Source organism: Pongo pygmaeus, chromosome 8 (assembly GCF_028885625.2).
Source record: "Pongo pygmaeus isolate AG05252 chromosome 8, NHGRI_mPonPyg2-v2.0_pri, whole genome shotgun sequence".
NCBI lineage: Eukaryota > Metazoa > Chordata > Mammalia > Primates > Hominidae > Pongo > Pongo pygmaeus.
In genome coordinates this window covers 129,898,022-129,925,525 of record NC_072381.2, presented here as the reverse complement: position 1 = coordinate 129,925,525, position 27,504 = coordinate 129,898,022, and the positions used below count along the sequence as shown (strand labels likewise).

The 27,504-nt window shown below is 49.7% G+C and overlaps 1 protein-coding gene and 1 pseudogene across 5 annotated transcripts in view; both read right to left on the bottom strand.

Moving 5' to 3' along the window:
* The window catches only part of LHPP (phospholysine phosphohistidine inorganic pyrophosphate phosphatase), a 154,724-nt gene that overhangs the window by 101,862 nt on the left and 25,358 nt on the right, over positions 1–27,504 (bottom strand). For 4 of the 5 annotated variants that reach the window (XM_054503287.2, XM_054503285.2, XM_054503289.2 and 1 more), the window contains exons 3-5: positions 26,243–26,396; positions 17,364–17,427; positions 16,331–16,423 (exon numbers count right to left, since the gene is read on the bottom strand). In XM_054503287.2, coding sequence (XP_054359262.1) covers positions 16,331–16,423; positions 17,364–17,427; positions 26,243–26,396 — 311 coding nt within the window. Of the gene's footprint in view, positions 1–2,670; positions 4,530–4,623; positions 4,790–16,330; positions 16,424–17,363; positions 17,428–26,242; positions 26,397–27,504 lie in introns of those variants that run through there. The other variant, XR_008504873.2, reaches the window with a different exon arrangement.
* LOC134740198 (uncharacterized) lies at positions 23,738–24,901 on the bottom strand (annotated as a pseudogene).

Below are 27,504 nucleotides of genomic sequence, written 5' to 3'. Positions count from 1 at the left end.
TCAGGACAAGGAATCTGGGTTGACAACTGGCACTTGGTTGATGCTCAGCAAATGTGTCTTAAGCAGATGAGTGCTCTGCATTATGGCATGGCTGGCTGTGTCTGGACACGCTTATGAGGCGCAAACAAGACTTCCCATTGGTCACCCACATAGAGCGGAGGGAGTCGTACAGTCCCCGCCAGTGTGGCCAAAACGTCATTTGTGGGTCTCCTTTTGCCACATTAACATGTGTTATTGTTTAAATGGACTCATGCTTTTTTTCTTTTAATATAAATAAATGTAATTTAAAGAAAAAACATCTGGGAGTGGTAGCACACACCTGTAATCCCAGCACTTTGGGAGGCCGAGGCGGGTGGATCACTTGAGGTCAGGAGTTCGAGACCAGCCTGGCCAACATACTGAAACCAGTCTCTACTAAAAATACAAAAATTAGCCGGGCATGCACCTGTAATCCCAGATACTTGGGAGGCTGAGGCACATGAATTGCTTGAACCTGGGAGGTGGAGGTTGCAGTGAGCTGAGATTGTGCCACTGAACTCCAGGATGGGCAACAGAGTGAGACTCAGTCTCAAAAAAAAAAAGTAATAACAATTTTAAAGAAAAAAAACCAACCAGCTCTTCTCACTCTCCTACTCCAAAATCTGATTAAAAGCTTCAAAATAGGCTGGGCGCAGTGGCTCATGCCTGTAATTCCAGCACTGTGGGAGGCTGAGGCAGGCAGATCACTTGAGCCCAGGAGTTCCAGACCAGCCTGGGCAACATGGTGAAACCCGTCTCTATTAAAATACAAAAAATTAGCCAGACATGGTGGCGGACACCTATAATCCCAGCTACTTGGGAGGCTGAGGCAGGAGAATGAGCCAAGATTGCACCATTGCACTCCAGCCTGGGCAAGAAGAGCAAAACTCTGTCTCAAACAAACTACAGGTCTCCTCACTGGAATTCAGATGCTAAGCGGGGCTAACCTATAAATACACAAACCAAAATCAAGACAAAATGAAACGATGACTGTGAAGCATGCCCAAGCTGGGGTAGTCTTACTGAGTGTGTGGCCCACCGATTTGGACTCTGCCTGCAAGGATGGGTCCAGGCGAACTATGCTCTCCACCTGGGGGAAGGGGACCACAGAAAGGGGGGGCGGGTCCGATGTGGCCAGCAGACGCACCGACTCACTCCTGTCTCACACTGAGCTACAGCAGCAGGGTGGAGATCCCAGCTCTGCTGTTTGCTGGCTGTGTGACCTTGGGCCAGCCTCCACTTCCATCTGTAAAATGGGTATAACGGGTGTGGCGTTTAAAGGAAATCATCTTAGTGAAGCACCCAGCACAGGGCCAGGACATAATAAGTTATCTAAACATTTTGTTGTTGTTGTTGTTTTTTTGAGACGGAGTCTCACTCTGTTGCCCAGGCTGGAGTGCAGTGGGACGATCTTGGCTCACTGCAAGCTCCGCCTCCCAGGTTCACGCCATTCTCCTGCCTCAGCCTCCCGAGTAGCTGGGAGTACAGGCGCCTGCCACCATGCTCTGCTAATTTTTTTGTATTTTTGGTAGAGATGGGGTTTCACCGTGTTAACCAAAATGGTCTCGATCTCCTGACCAAGTGATCCGCCCGCCTCAGCCTCCCAAAGTGCTGGAATTACAGGTGTGAGCCACCGCGCCTGGCCTAAACATGTTACAAAGGAAACAGAAACATGAGGAAATGTTTCGTTGAGGAAATTCCCTATCTCACCACATCAGAGAGGCCCCCGACCTGCAGCAGGCACCCTTGCCCTGGTTACTTGATACCTTTGCCCTAGGCCTTCGTGGGTCGGTGCCAGGCCAGGCAGTGGGCACACAGTGTGAATCAGACAGATGCAGTCCCAGCACTTATGGAGCTCACGACAAGTGCTAAAGACAGACATTAATCAGGTAATTCCACAGTCTTATCATCAGGGCCTGGGATAACACACAGGAGGCTGTGAGGCCTGACCTCCTGACTTACTGGGCTTGTGGGTGGTCAGTAAAGGCTTCCCAGAGGAGGTGAGGTTCTGAGCTTTGCTCTGACAAGCAAAAGGGGCCAACCAGGTTGTAGGACATGGAGAACAGGTGGGACACACCCAGCAGGGGCTACCACACATGTGTTCACTACCCATCTCCCCACCATTCACCAGGGCAGGTCATGCTGTGAATTCCAGAAAGCACACACATATAAGCCTGAAGCAACTGTCCTGGGAACCGTCTCCCAAACAGGCCTTCAGATAACCAAGGAATCATCAGGAGTCGTGAGAAAGTACAAAGACAGAGCCAATGAGGCCCTCTGAGGCCAGGGAGGTAGTTTCAGCTGAACACGGCGCTTTTCTGCCACTTGGCATGGACTCGTCACGTATCATAGTCAAGCAGAGGCCAGAGGGGCCTCCCTCAGAGAAGCCACAGGGGATGGTGGCGCTGAGAGAGAGCTTGGAGGAGGTGGCTGAGGGCTGCAATGTTGAGAATTCTGCCAATTACTGGTAGCCGCAAGCCACCGCGAGACATGAGGTACTGAAATAAAACCACGTCTTCCTGGTGTGGTGCTCTCTACTTCATACTTTCCACGGATTTTCTCTGATCTTTCCCCCACCCACGCCTGTGCTTCCCAGAGTGTGTCATGCACACGGGTGACATACTATTTGACTCCAGGCAGAGCAAGGACATACATTTTAATGCAATCATGTGGTCTTTATTTTTAGATTAATCTATTATGGTAAGTGAGAGATTCTGGTTTTCCATTTATAGTAGTCATCAAAAGTTCCTTTTAAAATACATTTATTTAAGTAATAAAATGAATCAATTTTAAGAAATGTGAAGTAAATAGAGCTAGTGGCAAGTACCCAGATATGGTAAAAATACCCAGATATGATAAAAATTCAAAGTGTTTTTTCCAGAATGACTGATGTTAGGGAAAATCCTGCCAAATCCAAATGAGGTTTCTGTGTCTATCAAACCAGCACCTGGCCAGGCAAGACACAGCCAGTGGCACCGCGTGCTCCCAGGAATGGGACCAGCACCAGTGTCTGCTGCATGCACAAAGGGCACTCTAAGGGTTGGGAAAAGCCAGGGCTGGCCAGGCAAGCCCCCATGGCTGCTGGCATCTGGTAGCAGGGCTGGCCAGACCCCCCGTATTCGGGTCCCCTCTGCCCTTCTCAAGGAATTGTCTTCAAACCGTGAGGTCAGCGGTGAACATTCACAGCACTCCAATTCAGGACCATGTCCACTGCTGCCAGAGACTCCAGGGCCATCCTGCTAGAAGGTTCCTTGGAAATGGAATGGGTCTTCCAAATATTACATGTCATCCTACACCTCCATGCTTCTGGGGAAAATAAAACTGTGTGCATGCTCCTCCAACATACAAAACCAGACAGCACACAGGTTTCCCTCCCAGAATAGAGACTTGGTTCTTCCTGGGCTGGGTGGGACATTTGTGGATGTGGCCCACGGAGACGGGACCAGAGGAATGTGGTCTCTTGGAGGAAGAGTTCTCATGCAGGAACAGCGTGGAGGTTCTGCGGGATAAAGCGAGGCTGCATCCAGGCAGAGCCCTGGGAAGCTGTCGGCGAGGGAGGCGGAGGCTGGGGGCCGGGACGCCAGGGCCGGCTGAGTGCACAGCTGCCTGGAGCAGTGATGCCTGTCCAGGCCAGCTTGTGGGCTCCGCATACCAAAGTATGCTCAGGACTCCGGGGGATTCCCAGATTTACTATCGGTGAAGGGCAATAATCACGCAAGGAGGAGCAATTATTGCCAAATCATTTAGGATTTAAAAAATCACTGGCAAGAAGATAGAGGTCAGGAGGTGCGCTGTCAGGGGAAATAAAAATACTCCACCTGCCAGGGCTGGGCTTCGCTTCCTTTCAGACACGACATGGTGGGGGATGAGGGGGAGAAAAAAATGAAAGGTCGGACACCGCAGAACCCAGAATCTAGAGAGCTGGAGGGAGGCGCCACAGTCCCAGAGGCAGGTGTCCTGGGTCGGGTGCTATAGCAGTCAATCCTCCCTCTTACTCATCTGCCTGCCTGCCCTGGTCTCCTCTTCAACGTCCTAGGTGCTGGAGGGAAACGTCATCTAACAGGCAGCGATGCTTTGGAGTGCAAAATTCCAGCGCCAAAGAGCTTCTGTGGTTCACAAATATTTTCCTTATCCAGGAGTTCTGCCAGGAGGATTAGGGCGGGAAGCAGCAGGGCTGGATGGTGAAGGTAGAGCAAGCTCAGTGTCTGTAACTGCAGCTCTGGGGGGCACATATCCCCCAGGGAGATGCCTTGAGATGACGGCTCACTCTAGGATAAGCCCTGGATCCAGGACCCAAAGGAACCCAGGCTCCCACAGAGACCTGGAGGCAGTGCGATGCTGAGTGATTGCCACTGTGGTCGGACACCTTCATAAGGAACAAGACTAACAGCAAAACGCAAAGACCACTTAAAAAAAAAAAAAAAAAGCCAGAAATCATGGTGTTGGTAAGGATGTGGGGAAACAAGCATCTGTATATGCAGCAGGTGAGGAAGGTGAACGGACACAGCTTTCTGAAACAGAAATAAGCAACATGCATCACAGCCTCCCAGTCACATAATTGGATTTGGAGCAAATAATTAGAAATGTACAAGAGGATGTACATACAAGATGTGTTCATCAGGGTTATGCACAAGAGCGAAATTGGAAGCAGCCTCATCTCCATCAATAGGGAATGGTCAAGAATATGACGGGAGTCTGAACAGCGGAATAGTATGCAGCCATGAAAACTGCTTCGTTAAAGTGCTTCAATAAGCACAAAGAAAGCTGTCTCCTAAAAAAGAAAATGGTCATGTCATTTGCAGCCACAGGGATGGAACTGGAGGCCATTATCCTAAGCAAATTAACGCAAGAACAGAAAACCAAATACTGCGTGTTCTCTCTTATAAGTGGGGGCTAAATACTGAATACACATGGACACAGGGCAACAACAGACACCAGGGCCTACCTGAGGGTGGAGGGTGGGAGGAGGGTGAGGATTGAAAAACTACCCCCAACAGGTACTAGGCTTATGACCTGGATGACAAAATAATCTGCACACCAAACCCCCAAGACACACAATGTACCTGTATCACAAACCTGCACACGTATCCCTGAACCTAAAATATAAGTTAAAGAAATTGTTCCCAATAGGATATTAAGGGGGAAAACTCAGATTTTAAACAGCAGAAAAAAGATTATCCCAATTTTGTGTTAAAAATATATATATAGACACAAAAAATTGGCAAGATCAAGCATGATTTGTGTTATTCTAGGCTGATGAAATGAGTGGTTTCTTTTCTTCTACTTTTCTGAATTTTTCTTAGCTCCTTTAATGAGCATGAGTTGCTTCATAATCAGATATTTTAAATACTTGTGTTTTGAGAAGAAAATAAAATCTACTTAAAAAAAAAAAAAAAAAGGCTCCAAGGGAGAAAAACTCTGAAGGAAAACTAAGCCATGAGGTTTCAGAGCACCTTATGACTAGGACACATCACAAAGACAAAGCCAGGGCCGGCTGCAACTCCCATCAGTTTCAGACCCACAGCTGCAGGGCTAGGTGCCAGGTGCCAGGCATTGGTGGACAGAGTTTCCAATTCAAACCAGGGCTGCAGGAGGGCTGACCCCCTCCTGGGCCCATTCTTTCAGTGCTGGAAGTGGGCACGGCCCAGCAGGCCAGCCTGCTCCCAGTCAGGAGTTGAGCAGGATCATTCCCACACTGACAATCCAAAGAAAATGCCCATGGCCGGGAAGCGGGGCTTAGCCAACAGAGTTCGTGGGGAGGCCTCAGTGGAAACGCCCATGGGGGAGGGGGGCTGCAGCAGAAAGAACTGGCCTGGAGTGGCCCCCATGTGGACGGACATGCACTCCCCACTCACCAGCCTCCCCCTAGGGGTACAGACTGTCCCCAGACCCCTATAGTTAGGACTGATGCCCTGAGAATCAGGGAACGAAATGGTAGGGCACCTTTGAGTTTATATGGCCAGGCCTCTGGATAAGCCTGCAAACCTCACCCCCATTTTTCACAGGCAGTTCTGAGGGCACGAGCCACGAAGACCACCGCAGCCTCTGCCTACCCCCCCACCTGAAATTGTGTCTCCCCCCCAACCTGATATCCTGCCTACCCCCCCACCTGAAATTCTGTCTGCCCCCCCAACCTAATATCCTCCCTACCCCCCCACCTGAAATTCTGTCTGCCCCCCCACCTGAAATCCTGCCTACCCCCCGACCTGAAATTCTGTCTGCCCCCCCAACCTGACATCCTGCCTACCCCCCCACCTGAAATTCTGTCTGCCCCCCCAACCTGATATCCTGCCTACCCCCCCAACCTGATATCCTGCCTACCCCCCCACCTGAAATTCTGCCTACCCCCCCAACCTGATATCCTGCCTACCCCCCCACCTGAAATTCTGTCTGCCCCCCCAACCTGATATCCTCCCTACCCCCCCACCTGAAATTGTCTGCCCCCCCAACCTGATATCCTCCCTACCCCCCCACCTGAAATTCTGTCTGCCACCCCCAACCTGATATCCTCCCTACCCCCCCACCTGAAATTGTCTGCCCCCCCAACCTGATATCCTGCCTACCCCCCCACCTGAAATTCTGTCTGCCCCCCCAACCTGATATCCTGCCTACCCCCCCACCTGAAATTCTGTCTGCCCCTCCAACCTGATATCCTCCCTACCCCCCCACCTGAAATTCTGTCTGCCCCCCCCAACCTGATATCCTCCCTACCCCCCCACCTGAAATTCTGTCTGCCCCCCACCTGAAATCCTGCCTACCCCCCCACCTGAAATTCTGTCTGCCCCCCCACCTGAAATCCTGCCTACCCCCCCACCTGAAATTCTGTCTGCCCCCCCCAACCTGATATCCTGCCTACCCCCCCACCTGAAATTCTGTCTGCCCCCCCACCTGAAATCCTGCCTACCCCACCTGAAATTCTGTCTGCCCCCCCAACCTGATATCCTGCCTACCCCCCCACCTGAAATTCTGTCTGCCCCCCCAACCTGATATCCTGCCTACCTCCCCCACCTGACATCCTGCCTACCCCCCCACCTGAAATTCTGTCTGCCCCCCCAACCTGATATCCTGCCTACCCCCCCACCTGAAATCCTTCCTACCCCCCCCAACCTGATATCCTGCCTACCCCCCCACCTGAAATTCTGTCTGCCCCCCCACCTGAAATCCTCCCTACCCCCCCACCTGAAATTCTGTCTGCCCCCCCACCTGAAATCCTCCTTACTCCCCCCACCTGAAATCCTTCCTACCTTCCCCACCTGATATCCTGCCTACCCTCCCCACCTGAAATCCTGTCTGCCCCCCACCTGAAATCCTGTCTGCCCCCCACCTGAAATCCTATCTACCCCCCACCTGAAATCCTGCCTACCCTCCCCACCTGAAATCCTATCTACCCCCCACCTGAAATCCTCCCTACCCCCCACCTGAAATCCTGTCTACCCCCTACCTGAAATCCTTCCTACCCCCCCACCTGAAATCCTCCCTAACCCCCCACCTGAAATCCTCCCTACCCCCCACCTGAAATCCTGTCTACCCCTCCACCTGCTATCCTCCCTATCTCCCCACCTAAAATCCTCTCTACCCCCCACCTGAAATCCTCCCTACCCCCCACCTGAAATCCTGTCTACCCCTCCACCTGCTATCCTCCCTATCTCCCCACCTAAAATCCTCTCTACCCCCCACCTGAAATCCTCCCTACCCCCCCAACCTGAAATCCTCCCTAACCCCCCACCTGAAATCCTCTTTACCCACCCCACCTGAAATCTTCCCTACCCCCCCACCTGAAACCCTGCCTATCCCCCCACCTGAAATCCTCCCTACCCTCCCCACCTCCCTAAGAAATTCTGCTGCACTGCTGGCCCTCCCTGAGAGTTGGGCTATGGCAAAGAGCACTGGATGGGGCTGGAAGACGATGGTTTGGCGCCTGGCTTCACTCCTCATTGGCAAAGTAATCTTGGGTTCAGTACTAGAGTTCTCTGTAACCGTTCTCTTAATACTGCGGTTCTCCCCAGGGCACATCTGGCAATGTCTGGAGACAATTTTGGTTTCACAGCTTGGGAAGGGGTGGTCCCATGTAGTGGGTGGACAGTGGGATGCTGTTTAGCACCCTACAATGCATAGGACATCCCCTCACCACAAAATGACCCAGTCCAAAAACGTCAAGTGTCGAGGTTGAGAAATCTGGGGGGGGAGGGGTGTTTGTTTTTTTTGAGACAAGGTCTTACTTTCTTGTCCAGCCTGGAGTACAGTGGTGTCATCTCGGCTCACTGCAACCCCCGCCTCCCAGATTCAAGCAATTTTCATGCGTCAGCTTCCTGAGCAGCTGGGACCACAGGCATGTGCCAGACACCACACCCAGTTAATTTTTGTATTTTTTGTAGAGACACGGTTTCACCATGTTACCCAGGCTGGTCTCGAACTCCTGGGCTCGTGATCCACCCACCTCAGCCTCCCAAAATGCTGGGATTACAGGTGTGAGCCACTGCGCCCAGCCTGAGAAATCCTGTCTTAACCTCATGGTGGGAATGCAAAGTGTCTATGACAAGGTGTTTCATCTCTAAGCCTCAGGCTCCTCACCTGTGAAAAGGGCCCCTCCAGACCAGGCTCCTTGGCTGCCACATATAACTAAGTGCTCTGGTTTGAACAGTCTTGATCTCTACTAAACCTGCATGATTTGCATCCCACAGAACTTCTTATGATGACGGAAAACTGCCAAAACCTTCACATCACTTGGGTGCTCATATGAAGCTATAAAACCATCCACTGATTCAGAAGCTTAAACCATGAGAATTAGATATTTCTAGAAGTAACCTTTAAGGTATGTTATTCTTTGCCTTATTACTAATCCTAGAAAGGGCCAGGTTGCCTCTAAGAGGTTTGAATTTCCCATCTAGTAGCATAATACCAGCAATCTGTGATTTCTAGGCCACTGAGGAAAGGTTAAAATGAAAATTGGATTTGGGGAGTTATATCTATTCTGAGTGCAGACTGAAAACTCAGCAGCAAGAAGCAGGTCAGGGTCTCGGGAAGCAGCAGTGATCAAGGGAAATGACTGGTGATAACTTTATTGATTAAAGCAACTAGAAAAATTTAAGGTTTGCCACAGCCTGGCACTTCAGCAGCAAGAGAGGTCCTCCCAGGCATTTTTCATTAAAAATAAAAAAGCCAGGAACAGAGAATTATTACCCTGTGCATAAGACATAGTCCATTCGAAATGGCCTTATCTTGAAATACAGCTTTAAAATGTCTACACACCCTGAGAATCAAATAACGTTAGTGAGCATTTTAGGAAAATGGCAGGGTGGGGATGTTTGGAACATGCAGCTGCTGCTCCACTGTCAAGGAGACAGGCAGAAATGTCATATGAGGGTGGGAGAGGACGATGATGTGGGAGGTAAATAAGACACAGCTTTGCCACATATGCTCGGAGCCACCAGAGGAAACAAGTCTTTCGCTCTCCAGGGCCACAGATGCTCAGGGTGGATGGCAGCAGCAGTGACCAAAACCTCGAGCAGCCATGGGGACCCACCAGGAATCCACAGACCCGCTCCCTCCCAGACGCACTGCCCCAGCATCCGAAAACGACAAACCCAGATTCACCAGACCCCGTCTTCTTTCGGCGGTGAGGTGGGCTGCATCTCATTCCAAATGTGAAGGAAGCTTACTGTGAAAATAACTGAAAATGCCACAAGAAAAAGGCCGGGAGATCACCCGAGGTCAGACCATCCAAATATCACCAGCAATGCCATCTGGACAGCCAGTCTCGTCTCCTCCCCTCTCTTCCCTTCCCCTTCCCCTTCCCTCCTTCCTTCCTTCTTTCCTTCCTTCCTTCTTGCTTTCCTATTTTTTTGAGACAGGGTCTCGCTCTGTTGCCCAGGCTGGAGTGCAGTGGTACAATCTCAGCTCGCTGCAACCTCAACCTCCTAGGCTCAAGCAATCTGCCCACTTCGGCCCCCCAAGTAGCTGGAACCACTGGCACATGCCACCACATCTGCCTATTTATTTTTTTGTAGAGACGGGGTTTTGCCGTGTTGCCCAGGCTGGTCTCAAACTTCCGGGCTCTAGTGATCTGCCCACCTCAGCCTCCCAAAGTGCTGGGATTCCAGGCGTGAGCCACAGCGCCCGGCCAGGTCTTATTTTCCAGGCAGTGGCAGGGTTTTGTTTTTGTTTGGATTTTGGGTCGGGGGGAAGGGGGCTGTTTGAGATGGTTGTGATCATACCACTTATATTATTTTATTTCATTTTTTGAGACAGAGTCTCACTCTGTCACCCAGGCTGGAGTGCAGTGGTACCATCTCAGCTCACTGTAACCTCTGCCTCCTGGGTTCAAGCGATTCTCCCGCCTCAGCCTCCTGAGTAGCTGGGATTACAGGCACCTGCTGCCATGCCCGGCTAATTTTTGTATTTGTAGTAGAGATGGGGTTTTGCCATGTTGGCCAGGCTGGTCTCAAACTCCTGACCTCAGGTGATCCACCCTCCTTAGCCTCCTAAAGTGCTGGGATTACAGGCGTGAGCCACCATGCCCGGCCTACTTATAAACTTTTAAATACTGATTTTTAAACTCAGATTAAATCATTAGCCTTTCTCTCTATGTATACAACAAATTATTTTGATAATTTATTATCTCTTAAATTCATCCTATGAGAATACAAATATATACATAGTTGCTTATTTTTTAAATAAAAAAGTAAGCTATAATACTTATAAAATATTTATAGCTATAATATTTATAAACATGGTTAACTACAAGAGACAGGTAAAAACAAAATAAAAGGAAAAGAACAGAAGTTGGACTTCCTTGAATATGTCTTGCTTTGTGGATTTGATTTTAGAACCATATAAATATTTTACATAACTACAAAACAAATGTAAATGTTAAGCCAATTCCCTAAACATCAAAATGAAAATGAATTCAAAGAGCGTCCACTTGGGGGAATACCACCCACAAAAAAGAATTATTCCCAGCAGCTTTAAATACAGTATTTTGGTCATAAACCTCTAGAGCAGCGGTGTCCGATCTTCTGGCTTCCCTGGGCCATACTGGAAGAAGAAATGTCTTGGGCCACACATAAAATACACCAATGAAGCCCGGACGTGGTGGCTTACGCTTGTAATCCCAGCACTTGGGGAGGCCGAGGCGGGCAGATCACCTGAGGTTGAGAGTTCGAGACCAGCCTGACCAACATAGAGAAACCCCGTCTCTACTAAAAACACAAAACTAGCTGGGCGTGGTGGCACATGCCTGTAATCCCAGCTACTCAGGAGGCTGAGGCAGGAGAATTGCTTGAACCCAGGGAGGTAGGGGCTGTGGTGAGCCCAGGCACCATCGCACTCCAGCCTGGGCAACAAGAGCAAAACTCCGTCTCAAAAAATAAAAAAATAAAATTATCAAGATGCCAAAATTAGAACTAATGATCAGAAAGAGAATATTTACACAGTGTCAAAGTACTTTCCCACAAGATACTTATTAAGGCTGGGTGCGGTGGCTCACACTTGTAATCCCAGCACTTTGGGAGGCCAAGGCAGGCAGATCACCTGAGGTCAGGAGTTCAAGACAAGCCTGGCCAACATGGAGAAACCCTGTCTCTACTAAAAATACAAAAATTAGCCAGGCTTGGTGGCGGGCACCTGTAATCCCAGCTACTCAGGAAGCTGAGGCAGGAGAATCACTTGAACCCGGGAGGTGGAGGAGGTTGCAGTGAGCCAAGATCATGCTATTGCACTCCAGCCTGGGTGACAGAATGAGACTCCTGCTCAAAAAAAAAAAAAAAAAAAGGCTGGGCATGGTGGCTCACGTCTGTAATCCCAGCACTTTGGGAGCTGAAGCGGGCAGATCACGAGGTCAGGAGATCGAGACCATCCTGGCTAACATGGTGAAGCCCCATCTCTACTAAAAATACAAAAACAAAAATTACTCAGGCATGGTGGCGGGCGCCTGTAGTCCCAGCTACTTGGGAGGCTGAGGCAGGAGAATGGCGTGAACCTGGGAGGTGGAGCTTGCAGTGAGCTGAGACAGCGCCACTGCACTCCAGCCTGGGTGACATAACGAGACTCCGTCTCAAAAAAAAAAAAAAAAAAAAAGATACTTATGAAAAGGGACAAATAGCAACGACAGTGGAGAACTCTGGAAGACACCTCCTCAACAGGTGATCAGAGTTCACAGATAAAGGACACTAGGGTCATGACTGCTACATGCAACGTGTCCCCAGAAAGCCATGAGTGGTCTGACTGGTGGTATCTGAATAAGGTCTCTAGGTTAGCTAACCACCTTGTGCCGGTGTTGATTTCCTGGTTTTATCATCGTTCGATGATGATGGGGAAGCTGGTGAAGGACACATGTGAACCTTTTGTACTATGTTTGCAACTTTTTGTGAGTGTCAAGTTACTTCAAAATGAAAGGTTGAAAACAATTTTAAAGTGGTTATTAGTTGATAATTATTAAAGCACAGTGATGGGTACCTAGGAGTTCCCCGAGCTGCTCTCTCTACTGACATAGATATTTCAAATGTTCCATGATGGAGGGCTAAAAAGAGAGGCTCAGGAAACATAAAAACCACACACAAGTCATGGAGCTTCTTCAGATTGGATTCCAACAGATCAACAGTAAAAGAGCATTTCTAAGACAGTCAAGGAAATTTAAATATGGGTTGGTATTAAATAATACTAACAAAAAGCACTGTTAATTTTTTAGGTGGTTTTAAAATTTTTATTGTGGTAAAATACACATTACATAAAATTTATGACTGTGACCAGGGTATTCAATTCACTGGCATTGAGCACATTCAGAACGTTGTGCAACCATCATCACTGTCCAGTTCCAGAATATATATATATATATATATATATATATATGTTTTTTTAGACAGAGTCTGGCTCTGTCGCCCAGGCTGGAGCACAGTGGCATGATCTCGGCTCACTGCAATCTCCACCTCCTGGGTTCAAGCAATTCTCCCACCTCAGCCTCCCAAGTGGCTGGGATTATAGGCGCACACCACCACGTCTGGCTAATGTTTGTATTTTTAGTAGAGACGGGGTTTCACCATGTTGGCCAGGCTGATCTTGAACTCCTGACCTCAAGTGATTCGCCCTCCTCAGCCTCCCAAAGTGCTGGGGTTACAGGTGTGAGCCACCGCGCCCGGCCCAGTTCCAGAATATTTGTATCACCTCAAAAGGAGACCTTGTACCCTGAAGCAGCACTCTCCATTCCCCTCCGCCCCTGACCCCTGCCAACCACTAATCTCCTTTTCATCTCTATGGATTTGCCCATTCTAGACATTTGCTATACATGGAAGGATACAATATGTGTCTTTTTGTGTTTGGCTTTCTTCACTTAGCATAATGCTACCAAGGTTCATCTATACTGTAGCATGTGTCAGAACTTCATTCCTCTTTATGGCTGAATAATATTCCACTGTATGGACATACCACATTTGGTTATCCTTTCATCAGTTGACGGGCAGGTATCTTGGTTTTTTTTTTTTTACCTTTTGGCTATTGTGTATGGAGCTGCTATGAATATCTGTGTACAAGTTTTTGTTTGAACACCTGTTTTAGTTCTTCTGGGTATAGACCCGGAAATGGGTTGCTGAGTCATATGGCAAATTCTGTGTTTAACTTTGAGGAACCACCAAGTGGCTTTCCGTGGCAACATTGTCATTTCACCTTCCTACCAGCAATAGAGAAGGGTTCCAGTTTCTCTACATCCTTGCCAACACTTGTTATTTTCTATTTTTTTTTTAACTATACAGTCATCTTAGTGTGAAGTGGTATCTCACTGGGGTTTTTATCTGCATTTCCTGATGAATGACGATACTGAGCATCTTTTTGTGTTGCCTGTTCGCCATGTTAGGAGTTTTAATGTATTGTAGTTACATCTAAAAATCACGATTTTTTTAATGTCATGCTACAATATGAAAGGATACAATTGAGATTTGCTTTAAAATATGACAGCAAAAAAATAAGTAAATTTATTATTATCATTACTATTATTATTACTTGGAAATAGAGTCTCACTCTGTTGCCCAGGCTGGAATGCAGTGGTGCAATTTCGGCTCACTGCAACCTCCACCTCCTGGGCTCAAGCAATTTTCCTACCTCAGCTTCCTGAGTAGCTGGGATTACAGGTGCATACCACCACAGCCGGCTAATTTTTATATTTTAGTAGAGACGGGGTTTCACCATGTTGGCCAGGCTGGTCTTGAACTCCTGACCTCAGGTGATCCACCCGCCTTGGCCTCCCAAAGTGCTGGGATTACAGGCGTGGGCCACCACACCCAGTCAGTAAATTTTTTAAAAGGAAAAAAAAGAGGATAGAAGAAAGGAATGTGGCAAAATCTTAACCACTGAAGCTGGGTGATGGATATAATGGGGGGTCTGTATCATTCTCTCTACTTTTCTGTATGTTTGAAATCTCTCATAATAAAAAAAGAAATTCTGCCCTATGAAGCAAGATAGTAAAAAGCCAGGTTATTTATTGCTGCAGTTCTCACTCATTCAAAACACAAACCCTTCCTTCTCAACAGACTAACGTGACATTTCCCAGGTGTTTTCTGGGGACTCCAGAGAGCCTGCATCTTCTGACATCGCTACGGATCTCAGGGCAGGTGCAGGTGCAGTGTCTAGACTTCGGCAGCTTTGGGCCATCTTTCTCAAAGCACCATGAGGCACCAGTGTTCTGGACCGAAATGCACACAGGGGAAACATACACCAGGCTTGACACCTGGGGGACCCCCAACCCATGCTTCTGCTGCCCACTTCCGAGGAGGCAGCAGGACAGCCTGGGGCAGCTGTGGACTCTGTTTCTTTTTTCTTTTGAGAAGGAGTCTCGCTCTATCACCCAGGTGGAGTGCAGTGGCGTTATCTCGGCTCGCTGCAACTTCTGCCTCCCAGGTTCAAGCAATTCTCATCCCTCAGCTTCCCAAGTAGCTGGGATTACCAGGCATGCACCACCTCGCCCAGCTAATTTTTTTTGTTTTTCTGTATTTTTAGTAGAGATGGGGTTTCATCACGTTGGCCAGGCTGGTCTCAAATTCCTGACCTCAAGTGATCCACCTGCCTCAGCCTCCCAAAATGTTGGGACTACAGGCGTGAGCCACCATGCCAGCTGCCCACTATTTCTTACAATCTTTCAGAAAACCTGCTGGAGGGGGCTGTGTGTGGTGGCTCATGCCTGTAATCCCAGCACTTTGGGAGGCCGAGGCAGGAGGATGGCTTGAGCTAGGAGTTCAAGACCAGCCTGGGCAACATGGCAAAACGCCATCTCTATGGAAAATACAAAAGTTAGCCGGGGCTGTGCATGGTGGCTCACACCTGTAATCCCAGCACGTTGAGAGGCCAAGGCAGCCAGATCACCTGAGGTCAGGAATTTGAGACCAGCCTGGCCAACATGGTGAAACTCTGTCTCTAGTAAAGATAAAAAATTAGCTGGTGTGGTGGTACGCACCTGTAGTCCCAGCTCATCAGGCGGCTGAGGCAGGAGAATTGCTTGAACCCAGCAGGTGGAGGTTGCAGTGAGCCAAGATAGTGCCACTGCACTCCAGCCTGGGTGACAGAGTGAGACTCCGTCTCAAAAAAAAAAAAAAAAGTTTGCCGGGCATGGTGGCATATACCTGTAGTCCCAGCTACTCAGTGCGGGGGGGCCTGGCTGGTAAGGGGGCACTGAGATGGCGGGATCACTTGAGCCTGGGAGGTCCAGGCTGCAGTGAGCCATGACTGTGCCACTGCACTGCACTCCAGCCAGGGTGACAGATGGAGACATTGACTCAAAAAAAAAAAAAAAAAAGAGAAAAGAAAAGAAAACCCACTGGAGGACGAAGCCAGACTCACTTAGAGTGGGGGTGGGGTAGGTGTAGACAATAAAATCATAACCTATTCTTTTTCCTTTCTAAAATTTGGAAGTTTGAAAGGCAATCTATCCCAAAATAGTCAAAATATAAAGGTCGCAAAATGAGTGACTTTATTATTTCTTCCATATTGTTGTAATCTTGCTGTTACACTGTCTTGCCAGTGAGATATATTAACACACTGATAGGACTTGTCAATTCTTAACCTTTCAGAGAAGCAGCAAAAACTCAGGAAAAGCCATAGGCATTTCTGCTTCTTGCTTTCACACTGAAAGAACTTCACGGTTGAAACTATTCAGTGGATTTCGTTTGCTATCTTCCCCCTCCTTCCCAGCCAGGTCAGCTTTCACAGGGAGCCCATGCTTGGCTGCCTGGCCAACCCCACAGGCTGCCTGAGTCCTGCAATCCATTCCAAGCTCCAGGGCCTCCCTGATGGGGCTGCCTCCCCCGACCCACTTCACAAGGCACCAACCTACCTGGTGGGCTTCCACTCCTATCGCTTGCAGGGCAGACTTGAAAAACTCAGGAGAGGGCTTCCCCACCACCTCGGCTTTGATGCCACAGGCATACTGGGAAAAGAGAGAGGGACATGGCATGGGTTTGGGATCAACGAACAGGTGTACGCCCAGCCACGGAAACCCTGTCCCAAATGTGCCCCCAAGAGTCAAGGGCCTTGAAGAAGCAGGATGCTGTGGGCCTGAGAACTCATCTCACAGGCAGGAGCCTCACAACTCCAGAAAGGGCTGCCCGGGTTGCTCAGGTCACCTAGCACCAGGCACCCTGCCATCCGCTCAAAGGCCTACGCACAGCAGAAGGCATCCAAGAGCTGGCAAAACTACAGGGCTCCCAAGGGCCAGCAGAGCAGTGCTCTGCTCACTCACCTGCAATTCCGTCCTCCCATCCCTTCTCCCCTTCTTCTCCCCTGCTCACTCCCAGCTCATCACAGACCTCCTGGGTGGAGCCCAGGGCTCCATCTGCTCGTCTGCCTCTCCCTCCCACCTGCGGCTGTGAGGATGGGACGGGATGTGAGGCTGACCTGGGGCAGCTAATGGGACCTGGGCCAGAGTGGATCCAGGGGAGCCCCACCCGGAGGCCTTGCCACAGATGGCCTTGGAAACTGAAGGGGAAGTCAGGAAGGAGGCCAGTGAGGACCCGTCAAGCTTGAGGTGCTGCAGACGCCCAGGGTCAGGAACGAGACCGGTGGTCAGCACTGATACAGAAGCCACAAGCCCAAGAGGAGCGTGGCAGAGACCAGCTGGGAGAGCGGAAGGGTCCACGGCAGGCAGGGGGGCTGCGCCCACTGGAGGATGGGGAGGACGAAAAGGGAGAGATGGGGAGGGAGGAGGACAGCCTAGGGCCGGACCAGCCCAGAACAGGCAGGCAGCCTTTGTGGAAACACAAAAGGCCATTTGTACATTAATTAAACACAGCCTCTTCTCAACAAAGACCCAAAACGTCCCAGGTGCCCTGAGGTCTGAAGAGAGCTTGGGACAGAACCAGGGCTGGTACCTCAAGCGCCTTCATGTAGGGACCAACGTCCAGCATCAGGCCAGAGGTCTCCTTGTAGTAACGCCTAGGAGAGAGCAGAATGGAGCACGGGATGCTGAGCACGAGGAGCTGAGCACGAGGAGCTGAGCACGGGGAGCTGACCGCAGGATGTTAAGCATTGGGAGCTGAGCACTGGGACTATCCCGCTGGCTGCAGAGCCAAGCTGGGGCTGAGGGGCCATCCAGGCGCCACGCTGAGAATGATCGCAGGGGACCAGCACCACAGAGCCGGGCGGCAGGCTGCCATACCCAGTGGGGAGAGCGCAGCAGCCAGCAGCTCCAGGGACGCCACGGGTCACAAAGAACGCGCCCCTGCTGTCAGACTCGCGGGGACCCTGCTGCAATGATTAACAGGGGACCCAGAGGGCAGATGGTTTCAGTTGCTAACACAGAGAATGACAAGTGACCTGTGTCCTGGGAAGGAACAGCAGGTCCACAGGGTATGTGGCGAACCCCTAATTGCTAATAATTAACCCCTAATTGCTGGCTGAAGAAGAGAACTCCATTAGTTCCATAGCACCCTGCTACATCCCCTAGTAGCCGGAGGTCAAGCGAGGTGCCAGGTTTCATGGGCGCCAGATGCTTTTATGAGAAGACAACTGTTTCTTCCCGTCTCATGGGGGTGGAGACAGGCTCTGCACGAGGGAGCATTCCTTTCTCAAAATGGCCTCACTGCTCTTTGAGCCCAGTGCTGGCTTGGTGGCTGGCTGCAGCCCGGCCTGGCCCACCCTACGATCGTGTCACACCGAGCCTCAAGGCACCCACAGTCCAGACACATGGTGGGCCAGACCCGGCTCTGGCTGAACAAAGCCAATTGACTACAGTGGGGGAGAAAGTGGTTTAACCTGCACTGCTCTGAAGACGCAGTTCACTGAAAGCCAAGAATACACAAGGGGGCTTGATTCTTGTAACCACTAAAATGTTTTGCCATCCACTATCACATCAGTTTCCCTCTCCTTCTGCCATGCCCTTAGGATTTGGGAGACATGGAGAAAGCACGTATGCAGAAAATGAGAGGGAAGAAGAGCGCATGCTGACTTGAGCGTTCAGCTCTCGCTGCCTTCTAACGGTGTGACTTTGGGTTGCTTATGCCTGTGGGCCTCAGTTTCCTGATCTGTAAAATGGGCAAAACGAACAACAAACAATACCCACCTCACGGACTGCTGTGAAGCTTGAACAGAATAACACATGCAAAGTTACTAACTCGGTACCTTGCAAGCAGAAGCTGCCCAGATGAGATAGGAGAATATTATTATAAATAACCTTTCATCCAGGCTGACACAAGCAGTAAGATATGAGCTGGGGGAAGGAAAAAATGAACACAGCCCTGTTCAATTTGGGGGATTGAAATGTGTTCTGTGACCACCTGGGGTGTGAGAACTGAGCTCCTTGGGAGCTGCCCTGGGGCTGTGCCCTTCCTCCAGCTCCGCCACTCCTGGGGACCCTGCCTGTCCCTTTCTGCCCCACCTGACGCCTTGAAGCTGTAGGAGCCACCCAGCCACATCTGTGGGATGAACCACTCACCCCTGTGCCTCCTCCACTGCCTGCCTCAGACGCTTCCTGGCTAAACTTACAAGCTGGGATGCAGGTACGGGCTTCAGCCAAACCCGGGCCTTGCCAGAGCTGGTCCCTTGCCACTCCCCTGTTAGGCGGCTTTGGAGCTTGGAGTCTGTTTGTTGAAGGTGTGGGCATCTCCTGTTGAGACGTGGGCTTGGGACTCTCCATGTGAACCCCAGGCCTGTTCCACAGCCTCCGAGGCTCTGTGCTCTGGGGTCATGGCACAGAGATACAGGCTGGCTGGGATGCCGTGAATGCTCACAGAGGGGGGACCTGCAAATGCCCTCCCTTTTAGAGTGACCCCCAAAAACAGGCTTAGAAATCTCTAAGTTCATGTCTGAAACGCAGACTTCGAATGTATATTTTGCATTTACATGGCCTAAAAAAGTACTGCCTTTTCTTTTTCCCAGTTGGACGATCGGCTACTTTGGTCTGATGATTTCTTTAGTGGGGTCCAGAGTTCCCAGGAAATGGTAAGGGGACACCAGGTCCTGAGGCCTGCACTGGCTGGTGCTGCAAATGGCCCAGGTTACCTTGGTCCCCCTTGGCATTAACAATCCCAGATGCTCCACAGCCCTTTGCAGGACTCGGGGACACTCCCAGCCCCAGGCCTGCTCCCCAGGGACTCACGGTCTGGTGGGGAAGCAAAGAAGCCCACAGACAAACTTTAAAGGGCAGGACCCAGGGGAGAGGCAGTCTGCTTGAACAGGGCGGGGGACAGGCGGGGTTCAGGGAGGCAGGAGAGGCATGAAAGCTGAGACCTAAGCTAAAAGGAGGTGAAGGGGAGGTCCAGGTCCAGGTCCAGGGAGCACTTTGGAATCTGCTGAGCACCCTGCTGAGGACCAGGGTGGCCACGCCACCACAGGCAAGGCCCTCTGCAGGCCTTCGAAGGCCAAGACCCTCGTCCCCTCCTGCCCACCTGTGCCAGGAGAAGGAGGGCATCGAGGTGGGTAGGGAGGGCCTCCCTAATGAAGTGATGCGTGGAAGTAAGCCAGGACGGAGGAAAGAATATACCCCGCACAGGAAATGCTTACCCAGCAACAAAAGAAAACCTGAAATCAACAAAACTACTCCATTGCGACAGGTACAGCTCTGTTTGGAGCTGAGGATTCTGGGGGCTTCTGGGCCCAGACCCCTGTCCCTCAGATACCCTGGGGCCAGCTGGAGGCTGGATGGACGGGGAGCAAGCACCTCCCATCATCTGGCAAAACCTCCTAAGGGGACCCACGCGGCGACACTTCCGCTGGCCTCACGTTCCCTGCAGCCTCTTCTAAAGCGAAAGAAACCTGGATTTTCTTATGTTTAAATTTAGTCCTGGATGGGATTTTAAAAAAACTGAACATGCAACTTAAAATACACAATCAAAACCTTGTCTTTGCATGCTAATCTTTAGAGTCCAAGGAGAACACGAACTTCCAGGAATCAAAATGAGAAACTTTAACATTTATTTTTAAAAAACTGAATCTGGGCTTGATTTTATAGTGCCCAGAATTTTTCTTTATTCCTTATTCATTCAGAAAAACAAAAAGGCATCTTGAGGCCTACTGTTACCTGAAAACATTTTTTAGAGACACGGCAAATATAAGCACTTAAAATTTTTTTTTAATATGAAAGCCCGGTAACCTCCACACACTAGAGATGCGATGGATTTCTCCGGTTACTGGTTACTGGTTTAACCTGGCCAACGGCAGCCCCACTTAGGACGTGAATGTTCTAGCCACAAAGAGGAACCCGTGGATGCTGGAAAGAAAGGGGGAAGCCCAGGAGGAGGAGTCAGATGCAATTTTATGCTTTATTCTTCTGCCGTTTCCGATTATTCAGCACAGCCTCCCTGCAAATGACCACTTGACCTTTCCCAGAAGAGCCATTAACCTTCCATAGTCTGTCAGGTAAACAGCTTAATTTTCTGACAGCAGCATGACAGAAGAAATTACAAAGGCAATTCCCACTCTCGGGTCCAAACAGATGCCAAATGTAAATCACTCCATTTCCAGGAGAGGACAGTCTGCCCTGGCGCCCCCACCCACTGCTCCTGCCTCCTTGGTGGGCACCACTCAGCCTGTGCCCCTGTGTCCTGCAGTGCAGGATGGACCTCACCAGCAGTGACCCACAGCCAAAGAGAGCATGGTGATGGCAGCTCTTTGAGGGTCCTCAGGCTGTCCTGAGAAACTGGGACCTAGGCCCTAAAACCGCTGGTTCCTTTCTCTGGTTTTTAAACACCCAGAACCCCCATCAGCAGAGACCCCACTAATCTCCTACTTTAAACAAATCCTTGTTTACTATGACATTTGCTGCAGTATTACAAAGCTGAAAGGGACTGCTTCCGGGTTTTTTTTTTTTTTCCTTTTTCAACAATATACCTGTTCTGACTATTATTATCCATGATCTGGAATAGTGGTTTTTAATAATTACAAGACTACTTTTTTTCTTTTCTTTTTTGTAGAGATGGAATCTTACTATGTTGCCCAGGCTGGTCTTGAACCTCTGGGCTCAAGCCATCCTCTCACCTCAGCTTCCCAAAGTGCTGGGATTACAGGCGTGTGCCACCAAGCTCAGCATGAGACATCGTTAAAGAAAAAAGTGTTAACATTAACGAATTACTGCAGAGCTTCTTCATTATGCTTGTCCTCTAGTGAGGTGTTGGTGACTCAAAGTCCTAACGGGTCAGCCCGGGGAAATAAGTTAAGAGGCCAGGTTCTGTGGCTTGCTCCATAGCAGAGACCTAAGTTGCAATGGGTGTGAGTTTAAAAAGGGACTACAAGGGTTAATTTAATATGTCAACTTGGCTGGGCCACGGTGCCCAGATATGTGGTCAAACATTATTCTGGATGTTTCTGTGAAGGTGTTTTTGGATGAGATTAACATTTAAATCGGTGAACTAGGAGGAGAGAACATTCCCTTCCGCAATGTGGGTGGACCGCATCCAACCAGTTGCAGGCTTTACTAGAACAAAGACTGACCTTCGAGCAAGAATCCCACCAGCACATCGCCTTAGGACTCTGCTGCAGCGCATTCCTGAGTCCCCAGCCTGCCAGCCCTGCTCTGCAGGGCTCCACAGTCAATCTCGCTACATATCTATATCCTGTAGCTTCGGGCTTCTCTGAGGAACCCTGACTACATACAGGACACATTTTATTTACATGAGAAACACACTAGAAATGTTTAGTTACTAAAAAGAAAATCCTTTTATTTCGTGAAACATCTTTCACTTGTCCATTTTTGATAGAGACACAGCGTGAAGAAGTACTTCTCTACTTTGAAAAAAAACAACAAACGGCACACGATCAATGGCAACTGACTCTGTGGTCTGGAGACAGGGACAACAGGGAGGGCTGGGGTCTGCAGTAAACTCAAACTAATGGAGGCAGTGGCTCCAGCGACGCTGCTGCATGTGCAGGAATGTGAGGCTCAGTATTGTCAGATCTTCTGATTCTTCAAAAGAATCCAGAAATCTGGATATTTTCTGTAAAATCTCCCCATTTTTAAACACAGCCTCAAAAATACATTTAAGGTTTTGTTGTTTTTTTCGAGATGGAGTCTTGCTCTGTCGCCCAGGCTAGAGTGCAATGGCGCAATTTTGGCTTACTGCAACCTCTGCCTCCCAGGTTCAAGCAATTCTCATGCCTCAGCCTCCCGAGTAGCTGGGACTATAGGCATGCACCACCACGCCTGGCTAATTTTTGTATTTTTAGTAGAGACAGCGTTTCACCATGTTGGCCAGCCTGGTCTTGAACCCCTGGCCTCAGGTGATCTGCCCACCTTGTCCTCCCAAAGTGCTGGGATTACAGGCGTGAGCCACTGTCCCCAGCCCACATTTAAGGCTTGTGTGGGCAAAAAGTCTGCTCTAGAATGTAGCTTAGAGGTAACACGCACAGGGTCTGGGGTCGGCCACACCAAGTGGCACTCCTGATCCTATCAGCACTCAATGGCTGGGGGACAGCAGCTTATTTCATCTCCTGTGGCTTCAACACCCCCACCTGCAAAACGGCAATGACCTGCCTAGACCCCAGAAGGTGGTAGTCAGAATTACACAAAACGGGGTACACAAAGTGCGTGGCAATGGCCAATGGCCAGATTAAAAAGTCCCTCCCTGTCTGTTCCATCAGCTGGTCCCGTACAGCAAGCAGAGGCAGTGAGAGCTGTCACCAGAAGCACCGAAAGCACCGAAGCTGGAAAACACTTCCCCCGCCACGGCCTCAGAATTCCCACACTTCATGAGAAGCTGAGGTAGACACTCCAAAGTGTCCTTGCAACCCTAGGAGCCTGTGATTCTAGAATTCTAGCTGTGCAGAACCCTGTGATTCTAGAATTCTAGCTGTGCAGAACCCTGTGATTCTAGAATTCTAGCTGTGCAGAACCCTGTGATTCTAGAATTCTAGCTGTGCAGAACCCTGTGATTCTAGAATTCTAGGCTGTGCAGAACCCTGTGATTCTAGAATTCTAGGCTGTGCAGAACCCTGTGATTCTAAAATTCTAGGCTGTGCAGAACCCTGTGATTCTAGAATTCTAGGCTGTGCAGAATAAATCTGTGCAGCTTTCTGGAAACAACTTGGCAACATGCCTCAAGAACCTCAAAAATACTCGTTCTGTAACTGTATCCGGAGACGTCATCCGAAATGCACCAAGATGCTCATCAAAGCCCTAGTATGGTAAAAAAAACCAGGAACAATCTAGATGCCGTCAGCAGGGATCAGTTAGAAAAAAATCGCGCTTTCCAGTCCCGGACCTGGACCCTACAGCCGCAGAGATGTTGATGCCTAAGAAGAACCAGATTGCTATTTATGAACTCCTTTTTAAGGAGAGAGTCATGATGGTAGCCAAGAAGAATGTCCACCTGCCTAAGACCCGGAGCTGGCAGATGAGAATGTGCCCAACCTTCACGTCATGAAGGCCAGGCAGTCTCTCAGGTCCTGAGGCTGCGGGAAGGAAGTTTGCCTGGAGACATTTCTACTGGTACCTCACCCACACGGGGATCTAGAATCTCTGCGATTACCACCATCTGCCCCTGGAGAGCGTGTCTGCTACCCCATGCCACAGCCATCCAGAGACTGGCAGGGTGCGGCCTAAAGGTCTGGAGCGTGACCGACCTGTAAGACCCACAAGAGGGGAAGCCAACAGAGACACTCACAGAGAGGCAGAGACACCCACAGACAGAGAGACACCCACAGATGGGGAGAGACACCCACAGACAGGAAGAGACACCCACAGATGCAGAGAGACAACTACAGACAGGGAGAGATACCTACAGACAGAAAGAGACACCCACAGACGAGGAGAGACACAGAGAGAGACACCCACAGAGAGAGACACCCACAGACAGAGACACCCACAGACAGAGATACCCACAGACAGGAAGAGACACCTACAGACAGAGACACCCACGGACAGAGAAAGACACCCATAGACAGGAAGAGACACCCACAGAGAGAGAGAGACACCCACAGACGAGGACAGACACCCACAGACAGAGACACTCACAGAGACACTCACAGAGAGACACCCACAGACAGAGACACCCACAGACAAGGAGAGACACCCACAGACAGACACCCACAGACAGAGACACTCACAGAGAGACACCCACAGAGACACCCACAGACAGAGACACCGACAGACGAGGAGACACCCACAGACAGACACCCACAGACAGAGACACTCACAGAGACACCCACAGACAGAGACACCGACAGACGAGGAGAGACACCCACAGACAGACACCCACAGACAGAGACACTCACAGAGACGGACACCCACAGACAGAGACAGACACCCACAGATGGGAGAGACACCCACAGACAGAGAGAGATACCCACAGGTGGGGAAAGATACCCACAGATAGGGAGAGACACCCACAGACAGACACCCACAGACAGAGAGAGACATCCACACACAGACACCCACAGAGAGAAAGAGACACCCACAGATGGAGTGCTGTTCCCCCATTGCCAATGAGAAAGCTGAGGCTGGGAATGGGTCAGCAACCGAATTTCAGTTTACAGGTGTATTTGGTCGTGGACATGGTCAGCCACCTCAGTAGAACTGGCGAGGGTTATTTTGCATTGAATAAACTTATAAGCAGAAAAAAAAAAAAGAAAAAAATTACAAGAGGCTGGGTGCAGTGGCTCATGCCTGTAATCCCAGCACTTTGGGAGGCCGAGGTGGGTGGATCACAAGGTCAGGAGATCAAGACCATCCTGGCCAACATGGTGAAACCCTGCCTCTACTAAAAATACAAAAATTAGCTGGGTGTGGTGGCACGTGCCTGTAGTCCCAGCTACTCAGGAGGCTGGGGCAGGAGAATTGCTTGAACCCGGGAGGCAGAGGTTGCAGCGAGCCGAGATCACGCCACTGCACTCCAGCCTGGGTGACAGAGCGAGACTCAGTCTTAAAAAATATATATATATACAAGATAGCCACACAATAGATAACCATGCCCCAAGACATATCCATTTGCTGCATGCTAAGTCAGTCACAAATATTGTTTGGTGAACAATAAAAAACAGGTGACAAAACAAGGTCAAGTGTGACATCAATGCTGTGAACATCTCCATCCATAATAGTCTATTCGCACAGGAAGCCACTTGCAAGGACATACACCAAAATAGGGACAGGTGTTTTCCTCGTGCAGTGGGACTAAAAATACTTTCTGGTTTCTTCTTTTGCTCATCTGTATTGTCTAATTTTTCTTCAATGAACACGTGCTATCTCAGTGTAAGAAAAATGTTAAAAATAACCAACACTGTTTTGTTTAAGAAAGAGATTGCAAGGTATGTGCTAGAGGCTCAGACAAAACACTGATCACAAAATCACAGCTTTACAGAGACAGTGATCTGTGGCCAGAGACTGTCGGTGCCCAGACTGGGTAGGCCCTCAAGCCTATGTTTTACTAATTAGACAACCCTTGAGAGCATTCTCCAACACCCTGCTACATCCTATGCAAATGTACCTTCTCCTTCTTTGCTCTAAACTTGGGACAATCAACACTTGGCCTCTGAGATCTCCAGAGGGTCTCCCTCTGCAATGACGCCCTCTTCTAGTCTAGACTCCACATGGAAGCTTGATCAACCAGCTCCTGAAGACAGTGTTCCTATTTCCTAAAGAAATGATTAAAGGAGAGGAATAAAGAAATGAAGAGAGAAAGCATGAAAAAGGGAGGGAAAAGAAGGTCACCGGTGCTCCTCCCATCTCCCCTTCTGCATCCTTCTCTGCCTGATTTCGCAAGTCAGAGACTGGCACAGCATCATCTAAAGCACCAAGAAATGACTCTCCCTGGAGCCAACTTACCCTTTTCCCAGTGATATGAGCACAGGATTTTCCAGCTCCATGAGCACCTGAAAGGCGTTATTCACGTTTTGGTAGGAAAAGCTTTCTCCTGCGTCTGCAATTACCACACAGTTTGGGCTGGATGTGTCGATCTGATCAAATTCTGAGCGGACTCCTGGAGAGAGAGAGAGAGAGTGTGACGAAGCCCTAGGAGGACATGGCCTACCTCCCCATCTCCTACCAGGGACACCTTTTACATGTCCTCCCCCTTTCTCAGATGCATTTCTTTCTGATCCTCACAGCTGCCATGGGAGGTGGACACAGAAGGGTGTTATTCCTATTTAACAAAGGAGGGAAGGAATTTGGCTTCTCACAGAGGGCTCATGAGGAGAAAGGTGGGCACACCCAGGACCCTCCATCCCAAAACCACATCAGCCCCAGGAGCTCCCTGAGGTCACTATTGCAGGCAGGAAACCCACAGCTTTGCAACTAAGAAGGGAAACCTGCTCAGAAGACACTGAGAGCCTGCAGTAGGAGGAAATGGGGCTGCACAAGCCTTGGAGGGTTGGCACTACTGGTCCCAAACTGTAAGAACTGTTGGCACATTTCAGGCAACCCCACACATATGTCCTAAAGAAAAAGCAGAATTCCATCCCCACAGGTCCAGTTCACCAGCTCCCTTAGGAAACTCTCTTCCTCCTTCTCCTTCTTTGTCTTCCCCCATTTTAAATTAAAATAGGAAAATTCGCAAGGATACATCAAATCATTGGATTTGTGTCTTCAGATCCTAGAAGAAACATGCTGTCATCTCTCTTAGGATTAGATGTTGACCTTTCTAAATTGAAAAGAAACTGAGGCCAGGCGCGGTGGCTCATGCCTGTAATCCCAGCACTTTGGGAGGCCAAGGCAGGCGGATCGCCTGAGGTCAGGAGTTCGAGACCAGCCTGGCCAACATGATCAAAACCCCCTCTCTACTAAAAATACAAAAATTAGCCCAGCATGGTGGCGGGCGCCTGTAATCTCAGCTACTCAGGAGGCTGAGGCAGGAGAATCACTTGAACCCGACAGGCAGAGGTTGCAGTGGGCTGAGATTGCGCCACTGTATTCCAGCCTGGGCAACAGAGCGAGACTCTGTCTCAAAAAAAAAAAGAAAGAAAGAAAGAAACTGAAATACACAATGAGATACGATTTCATACCCACCAGAATGGTGAGAATTAAAAAGACTGATAACACCAAGGTCTGGTGAGGATACTGAACAGCTGCAGCAGATGGAGGACGTGTAA